The sequence below is a fragment of the Pundamilia nyererei genome, unplaced genomic scaffold, assembly GCF_000239375.1.
Source record: "Pundamilia nyererei isolate P.nyererei 1_Seehausen unplaced genomic scaffold, PunNye1.0 scaffold00056, whole genome shotgun sequence".
In the NCBI taxonomy this organism is placed as follows: Eukaryota; Metazoa; Chordata; class Actinopteri; order Cichliformes; family Cichlidae; genus Pundamilia; species Pundamilia nyererei.
In genome coordinates, this window is record NW_005187457.1 from 2,246,018 (window position 1) to 2,255,177 (window position 9,160).

Below are 9,160 nucleotides of genomic sequence, written 5' to 3' on the forward strand. Positions count from 1 at the left end.
TTTCCTCCTGCCTGACAGCGCCATATTCAACATCCTTCATCCAGGATCTCCACCATTCCTTCTCTCCAATCCAATCCATCTCAGTTTTGCTGCTCTAACTTTGTCTTCACACTGCCCAACCTGAGTGCTCACTCTGATATACTTATTTCTCAACCCGTCCATCAGCACTGCAAACAAGAAGGGGCTCAGAGTCTCAGAGGTTAGATAGGGCGTCATCTTGGTGCCCTATCTAACCTTCTCCATCAACACTCTGAAAGCAAACATTGCATCTGCGCTGCACTGCTCCTCACTAAACATCACCCTTCGTCTTAACCTAGCTTCAACAGCTCTTCCCCATATCTTCATGATGTGGCTCATCGGCATCGCCACAGATCTGCACATCACTCCTTGTTCTTGAGAACTGGTACCAGAGCACATTTGCTGCATTATTTATATGTATGAGTGATGCTGATACATGTAGCCTTCATTATAAGGCTCTGTTCTTTTGATAGCAATACTTTCAGCACATCGTTAGCTTCATAGCATAAGTGCCTAAGTCATTTTTTGGTCAAATTGCATGTGATATTTCAAAATATGCATGTGATATTTAGAAAATTAGTTTTTTCTTGTTTTCCGAAAACACAAAAAAATGACTTAGGCACTTATGCTATGAAGCTAACGACATGCTCAAAGTAGCGGTTCCATCAACAGCTAGAACTGGGACCAATTTGATCGATCCTTCCAAGGTCTCGCCCACAAAAACACAAACCGCTTGAATTGTAAAAAAAATAGAGATGACAACGGGAGCCTGCCAAAATATATTACAGCTTTATATACAAATATATAAATGTACAATCAATAAATACAAGGTGAAGTAATCTTGAGATGTATTATGGCTGTCGTTTATGTCAGTCCATCACAAATCATAAAGGCTTGGGTGATTTTTTTTGTAATGTTTGACCTTTTAGTATATGGCTATAATTGAGTGAAATGAGGTAAACTGTTTCAGGTGAGATGCTGTTGACCGAGAGGCGCACTTATCCTTTAAAATTTGATCAGTTTACCAAAACGTAAAAAAAATGCATATCCTTATTGGAGTGCAACCTCGATGACCTTAACATCTGAACTGCTTCGAGGGGCGGAGAGCCTTTTAAAGTGACCAGTGACACAATAACCAATAAAATCAAAGATCAAGCAAGACTTCAAAAGATCAGATATTACCATGTAGCTCATATTTGAAAAGATACTGATTAAGGTATTTACAAAGACCACTGTGATTCTCTATTCAGTAGATTGTAAATGCTTCTTTGGTCCCTGTTGATTGTTGGCAATTAGTGGTTAAGTAAAGACAAATGTTGGGCAGAAAATAATCACTTTGGACATTTAAAAAACATAAAAACCAACAAAGATGTGCCAAAATTATGCCTATCACTCTGGATTATTTAAACATCAATAATAATCCAAGTTCACAAAGGCTCAGAAAACACATCGCTTCTGTCAAAGTATATCAAAGTCGGTATAAACAGTACATATAGGATACAAAAAGCAAAAATAATGATTACAAAGCAGTTCAGCTACTTAAAAATGTCAGCACATCATCAAGAAGAAACATGCTACAGCAGCGTGATTTCTAGCACTGTGGATGAGGTTAAGTTGGTTGCACGGGAAGTTCAGTAAATACAAGAGCAGGAGAAGAAGAAAAAAACACAGCAAATCTCATATGTGTCCAGTTATTTGCGAAGGCTTTCCCAGCGTTGCTGTGTGCTGCCCATCTTTGGCTACGTGTGAAGGGACAGATGATACGCGCGGTGGGTGTTTGAGTGCAACTTCAAGCTTCCTGCTGCCCAAAAAGGCTGCCCTTCGTTTTAAGCTTGTGCGCCCTGGGAAGAAGAAGAGTAGAATGAGACATCTTGTCTTTGATAATGCGAAAACAAAGCTCGCAGGACCTAAAGAATGCTATCTATAGGATTCAAATGTGATAATTGTTTTATTCTTGTTGCTCTTGTTTTCAGATTTCATCTCCTCCTGGCCTCCACACTTTCCTCTGTCATGCACATCCACAAACATCTTCGGGCCGTCCTCCTTTCATCTTGCCTGGTAACTCCTCCCCTCTTAATACATCCAGTAATTCTCCTCTTTGCATGTCTAAACTTGCTCAATCTCCTCTGAACTGCCCAATGTCTCTGCCTAAAACTCTTTCTAATACATTTGTAACTGTTAATTAAAGTTTAATGATCTATTTCTGTGGTTCAGGTTTGATTTACTCATTTTTCCACTTCCTCCAATTTATCAGCTCAGGGGAAAATTGAGTTCTCTACATCTCTCTAACAAGATAAATCTACTTTTTACATTTAGGCAAACACTTAAAGATTTTATTTAAAGTAGAAAATGTTTCACTGTCTTTAACTTACAGTTTTTCTTTACGGCTCTGTTTGTCTTCCTTTGACTTGACAAAGACGGCGTTCTCTCCTCCCCGGGTGAGGTCAACAAACTCTCCGTCCTTTGCATCAAAGATCACCCTGAATACACACGGAGAAAAAAAAAACATTATTAACATCCTAAATGATTATTTTTCCGTCACAAGACTGCAGTGCGTAAATGTCAGCAGGTCTGAACTTACTTGGACTGAGTCTCTCCACACTTGATGCGAAGTTTTCGGATGTTGAACTTGGTGCTGCCCCACCAGTTTGACCAGCTGATGTACGCATCCCGCTCCCAGCGCAGCTTCACGATCATCAGGTCTCCGATATCCGTGTCGGTGGTGATGAGGAAGGATTGAGTGGTGTTGCTGTTCAGGGCTGGTCTGCAAGGTTAAGACAAGAGAAGCTGCTCAGATTTGAAGGTTCTCTACACGGATTGTTAGATTTGTCTACCTTTTCTTGTAATCTACATGTGCACGTCTTTGCAAACTTGGTTTTAAAGTTATAAAAGTAAATATGTATGCTGTTTAATGTACTCACAGAACAAAAGGAATATCTTCCTTCTCTCCATTTGTTCCATACAGGGAAATCTTCATTGGCTGCTCCGTGAAGCTCTGCTTGTTCTGGCTGAAGAAATGTGCCTTCACCTGGTAGTGGAAAACTGTAAGAAGGGGGGATCCAGTTGTTAGAGATTAGCCCACTTCTCTTATTTGACTGCTCCAAGTTTGTTTATCACAAGAAAAGCTTATGTAACCTGGACCTTTCTCTATCTCAGTGTGACCTTTACAGACTGGCATTTAAAACACGGATTTGCGGTAAATCCTGGCTGGTTTCATTTGCAAAGCCACATAAATGACTAACAGCCAGATTCCCAGACACGGCTCAAGACGTGTACCAGATTAGAGGAAAAATTCAATCAAGATCTTTGTTGAAAAAAGTCACTGAGTGGCGAATGAAGCTTGATCCATGTTGGAGACCCTATGTATCTACAAAACATGCTAAGCTGTCAACACAAAGTTTCTAACAATAACACTGTTGGCTTGTGTCAATAAACTTTTCCATTGCTGGTGTCCACTGGTCTCACTTTTCCTTAACATCCCCTCCAGATAAAGGAAACACCCATGACACCTTCTCGTAACCTTCTGAGTGCGTGATACTTTTTGTACACGTGTCGTTGCAGTAAGAGTCAGCAACACTACCAGTACTACCAGTAATTCCAGCTTCAGGAAACCACATGCACACTAAGAACACCACAGAACAGTAGCTCATAGACTGAGGATTACTTTAATAAAGTATGTGAATGGCTTAAATCATTATAATCCTCCATAAAGTACATAAAACCAGCTGGAATTTTCTTCAGCTGTTAAATGTTAAATTTAATCTCTTTTGCACTGCAGGGAGCATCCATTCATTCTACTTTAATATCACTGACAGATACTCAAATCTTTTCACGTGCACATCCTTTTTTCTGGTTTTTACCTTTGAAAGGCATCGTTCCACGAGTCTTGAGGTACATCGTTGTGCTGCGGGCCGTGCGGACTTTTTTCACGTTGTAGCCGATCTTGTTGCAGCGGTTCTTCCTGCAGCTGAGGCACATTCCCTTGTTGAAGGTGTCTTTGGAGTTGCATCGGAAGGCCACGCTCTGCTGCTCGATGTTCAGCAGAGAGTCGATGAACAGGTGGATGGAGCGCTCGTGGGAGCATTTGACAAGCTGGTCCATATCTGCGAAACAGAGAGCAAAGAACGTGTAAGGTTTCTGCACGTCGCCCAGGTAACGTCACGCAAACATGGAAAATTACTTCCTCGTGTTGGACTTTTACTGTTTTTTTAACACATGCTGACCCACAAGCCATTTCCCACTTAGTTCTGCTCTGCTCTGTTAAAGTACAACAGCTGAGGGGGCAGAACATCAAGAGGTACTTTAATCTCTGTCACAGTGCAAGTCTGTTATGACTGGAGGCAAACACGCTTTAACTGCGGCCCTGAAAGCTTTCATACAGTCAGTGTCTGTTGATGCCACGTAAACTTACAAGAACTGTTACAGACATTTGTTAAACCGATCGTTTATACAATTTAACCGATCACCATTATCTTCTGTTTTTGCTCATTATACTGAACATAAACACTCACTCTTGGTGTTGAAAAGCAAAGATTATGTGATGCTGCATGTGCTGATATGAATCCAGGTTATATTTGTATTTGGCTGTGTGTTACCATCAGTAATCAAATCAAACCTAAACAAAGTGCTTCAAAGTGAATATTTGTAAAAGTGCAGTCAAGAGCAAAAAGCAAGGAGGGTTTGTATGACATACTTTGGAGGCCTTTGATTCCTTCTAATGCAATTCCCATCAAAGTGTTCTGGATGTCGCAGCCTGGCTGGAAGGTGCCTCCGTTGGGGTAAATATCTATGTGACCCACTGGTCTCTGGATGCCAATGCTGCGGTCCGGGGAGCCCCTGGTGTTGGTGTGCAGGACATCCACAAACTGGGCATCGCCTCGGGACAGTGTGCTCTGTTCATCCGCGTGCTCGAACGTGGGGCCGGCGGGATCCAGACCTGGAGAAAAAGAGGGATTTGTGTTTTTTTACTGTGTCACAACAAAGAAAATATGGAGAGATTTGGATGTACTAGAAGAAAGCGATCACTTTTATAGATAGATTTACTAACAGAGCTGCACATTAAAGTATTTTGGCCTTTTACTGCACCTATGCAGAACCGCTGAAGCTCAAAACAATGTGAGGCAGTGAGTGTGGGTTCTTAATGGGCGCAGCTCTTAGATCACAGTAAACACACCATTATTCTTGGCAGGTCAGACAGATTTCAAAGCTGGAGCAACGTCATAGTGGCAAAAAAAACCTGGAGCCACTAGCTGGCAGGAGCTCAGTAGATATAGATACACATGCATGCCCAGATTATGTTTCACTGGCATGCCGAGGTGCTTTTAAGAGCGGCACTGGAAGAAAATACTCATACATATGGTATGGTATGTTAACACACAGGCACTTACACTATATTTAGTATTTAATGGTATCTGAAAACAGGTCACAGTGCTTACAGCTAAAACACCTTACACAATCCTAACTGTAATGATGCAGTTGTGTGAGACTGTGCTGTCAGAGGGCAACACTGACCCATTGTGGTAATAAATCTATAATGTGAGCAGATAATAATCCATTTGATATCTTAATGCTCTTACCTGTGATCCGGCTGATTTTGTGGTTGGTAAGGTCTCCGGCAATTCCAGCAACATGCGCTCCCAGACTATAACCCAGCAGATGAACTCTGTCCCAGGGCAACTGCAGCTCGTTCTGAAAGGTAAGAAATGCGTCAGAAGAACATATTACTCTCCCTTAAAACAGTTTGCAGAGAATCCTGCAGACTTGCAAGAGGGATCGAAACTATCTGTAGGTTATAGCTTTTCCAAATGTTCACAGAATTTTGAAAATCCTCCAAAAAAGGGGATCATTTTATGTAATTTGGGGTTTGCCAAATCTTTGCAAGCTTCATGTAAACAAATTCTTCACGCCAGTTCCCCTTTTGGCCTTGTTAAAACCAAAGCTGCGCTCCACTAAGCCTTGTTAGGAGACGCTGTTGTGAGCCACAAACGCGGTCATAAAATATTTTTATTGGCATTTAAAATCATAACCAGTAGGAAAACATATCCGCAGCAGCACCACAGGGTACAAAACATTACATAATTTAAAGCAACTTTCTCTGGCAGCACACTGACGACAAGTCAGCGCTGTGGTAATATGGGCGTCCAAAAAGAAAAAAAATGTGTTAAGTTAGTTGTCAACCGCTGCTTATCTGTGAAAGCACTCACTTGTATCCAGGTAACAAACTTGGCGACGTCACGACCCACTAGTTTGGTGTAGGCGGCAGAGGTCGGGTAGTGCTGGTTGGCTCGGGACAGCCAGTCCACCACAATCACATTAGCAGTGGGTACACGGTCATACAGAGCAGACACCAGCTTGGGCACCCAGCTCTCAAACATCCCTGTTACCTACAGGAACACACAAAGCTAGTGTGAGCTCAACTGCAGTATGGCATGATTTATTCTTGCCTTAGCCCTCGCTCTGTGTCCTGTTGTTGGAGATCAGCCAAAGCATCATCAGGTTCAAATTTTGCTGCCTGACTGGCCATAAATCACATGAAAACAGAAAATGCATGGACTTCCTATCATTCCTTTCCCAGCCTGTTTCCTCTTACAAGTGTAGCTTTGTATTAAGTTTACAATTCTGCCCCAAAAATAATAGTACAATTGGTAGGTTTGGTTTTTCAACATCAGAACAAAGTATTTCTGTCATTTGCAAAGAGCAAAACATGGCTGTCAAGTGTGCTCAGTGTGACATACCGTCCAGCCGTGTATCACAATGAAGGTCTGTGTTTCTGGATTAAAGTTGCACTCCTTGATGGTTTCCGGCCTCCCAGGTACTATGTAACACATGTCATCATCCGGGGTGTCTGCGGTGCGCAGGGAGAACTTGGACACGATGTCGGTGAAGTCGGTGAGCCATTCAGTGGTATTCAGCAGTTGATCAATGGTGACTGTGGTGTTTGCTGTTACAACACACACAAACAAGCAGTGCTGGATTGTTATGATATGACAGAAAAGCGGGTGTCTGTTGACAGGTGAGACAAAGACACTTTTTTACGCTGTTATTAAGTTTCAGTTAAATGCAGCTTTTCAATAATGACGGAAAACTATTCAAAACAATACGGTGACATAGTTTTTTTAATTAAGTGAATCAGCATCATTCTTACGCCTCGGACTGCTGATGCATAAAGCATTGTGAGCGGTGGAGCAGTAGGAGTGTAAAGCGTGGCGGTGTCGCCCCCTTTTGTCTCCTGGATTCCCACCAGCACAAGTTTTGAAAGTTTCGTGAAAAAATGAAGAATGTGGCTTTTCCGGAAATAAAACCGGATCTTGTAAAGTAAACAATAATAACTTTTTCCCTATGAGACAGACTATGAAACTGAATTTGCGCTGTAACTTAATTAAATATGAGCATCGTGTTTTTCTACTCTAATATTTTTCATGTTTTATAATAAAACTGCGAAAATAAATGTGCGAATATTTTTTGCTTTTAGTTTTTCCTGTGTTGATGCCTTCTGCTTTACTCTTTCCTCGGACAAAAGCCTCTTGGCCGCAGTCACACATGGAGCTAAAGACCTAAACTCCGTCCGCTTATTACCAGGTTATTACCGGTCAACACGGTGCAGCGCGCATTAATTAACCTGCATCCATTTATTTAAAGAGAGCAGCATCGGGGTAATATGATAATAATAATTTAAGATAAATAAAAAGTATCTCAGCCACTTACCAAAAGCGGTGGTGTTGGATTCAAGGTCTGAAGAAAAAGTTGCAAAGATTTTTCCCAAAATTATCCAAGCAGTTAAAAAGCAGATATTTTGTTTTCCCATCTTATTGATGTGTTTCTTCGAAATGTTGCTGGATGCTGGTGGAGCAGTTGTAGATCCAGTTGATGTTGGACAGGTCAGAAAGTGGTGTGAAGCTGGAGCTGAGGAGTGAAGTTGCTTATGGTCTGTCACAGTTGCCGCTACAGGTCATCTTTATTGGTGGCTTATTTGAATATTCAAGTACGATTGGCTGGAGGTTCGAGGGCGGAGACTGATGTTTACCCCAGCTCTGAGTGAGCGAGGAGAAGGAGAACAGATCATCCACATCCCTTTACAGAAGAGCTGGCTGCACGGCAGAGTGTTTTATTTACGCGGTGATAACAGGGTTAGGTATGAATTACCATTCAAGACAATGGATTTTTAGGAAAACACCAGAGTTTCCTCACACTTCAGCCAAACAGTGACATTTAAAACAGCATATTAGACTCATTAACTGGTGTATGGATTTGGATGCATGTGTTATTATTTTATGCAACATATGATCATACTGCTGTCCGTCTTGTCCAGGACATTCTTGTAAGAGACTTTTAATCTCAAGAGTTTTTCCCCTAGAAGGTTAAATAAAAAAAATTATGATCGACCTTATTGAATTAATATAAAAATGTTACCAAAATAATTTAAAAAAGTATATTCAGAATCTTTACAATCTGCAGCTAAACGTCTTGCTGTAAGTTTGTGCTTCAAATAAAAGTGAACAAAAATGAGAGCAGGGGAAAACCAGCCCATTGAGTCATGACTTTAGTTGGGCAATGAACAATCACGCAGTCAGACAGTACGGATCGAGGCAGGGGAATGAATCCAATGAAAACATGTTGTGTCAGCGTGGAAGTGAGTGTTGGTAATTTGGGTGGACTTAACCTTTTAAATATCCAGATGGAGAGATGTGTGCTTGTGGGGAAACATCACTTCTGTGAAGCCTTGCGTGCCACAATAATAATTTTTTAATCATAGGCTACCTGCTGCCATGTTTTGTTAGTAGGGGTCGCTCCGTCTTTATGGTAAACACTACAAGTACTGGCTTTAAATACTGGAGTACATATTTCATAAGTTAAATATTCATTTTCTAGGTGTGAATTTATGGCTCAGTTACCTAGATTACGTTTAATTTTTAATGACTAATTAATGAAACTGGTCACAAGCCAGTGTACTCCTAATGCCAGCCCTGTCCATGTCCAGCACTAGGAGGCAGAAAAGGCATTCAGATTGTCACTAAGAAGAAAAACCATTTGTAAAACACAGAATAAAATATACAATTCATAATAAATGTATACTTATAAATGTATTATGAGCTTAAAAATACATTAACCTACTTGATGTTTCCTATTTAAAGATCAATAAATC

The 9,160-nt window shown here is 41.0% G+C and overlaps 1 protein-coding gene across 1 annotated transcript; it reads right to left on the reverse strand.

Moving 5' to 3' along the window:
- Window positions 1-785: 785 nt before the first annotated feature.
- lpla (lipoprotein lipase a) lies at window positions 786-7,953 on the reverse strand. The gene is made up of 10 exons (XM_005734067.1): window positions 7,723-7,953; window positions 6,753-6,958; window positions 6,222-6,401; window positions 5,595-5,706; window positions 4,712-4,954; window positions 3,879-4,121; window positions 2,940-3,060; window positions 2,600-2,782; window positions 2,391-2,498; window positions 786-1,859 (listed from the first exon to the last, which is right to left on the reverse strand). Exons 1-10 carry the CDS (start codon window positions 7,820-7,822, stop codon window positions 1,808-1,810), a joined length of 1,548 nt encoding a protein of 515 aa, XP_005734124.1. The 5' UTR covers window positions 7,823-7,953; the 3' UTR covers window positions 786-1,807.
- Between the last annotated feature and the right edge of the window lie 1,207 nt (window positions 7,954-9,160).

What these genes read in the sequence shown, in the direction of transcription:
- lpla (XM_005734067.1), bottom strand. Translation starts at nt 7,822, where the DNA reads ATGGGAAAACAAAATATCTGCTTTTTAACTGCTTGGATAATTTTGGGA. An exon ending in GAAGATATTCCTTTTGTTCT is followed by an intron (nt 2,783 to 2,939) that starts GTGAGTACATTA and finishes TTAACCTTGCAG; the next exon opens with ACCAGCCCTGAACAGCAACA. An exon ending in TGTGGAGAGACTCAGTCCAA is followed by an intron (nt 2,499 to 2,599) that starts GTAAGTTCAGAC and finishes GTGTGTATTCAG; the next exon opens with GGTGATCTTTGATGCAAAGG.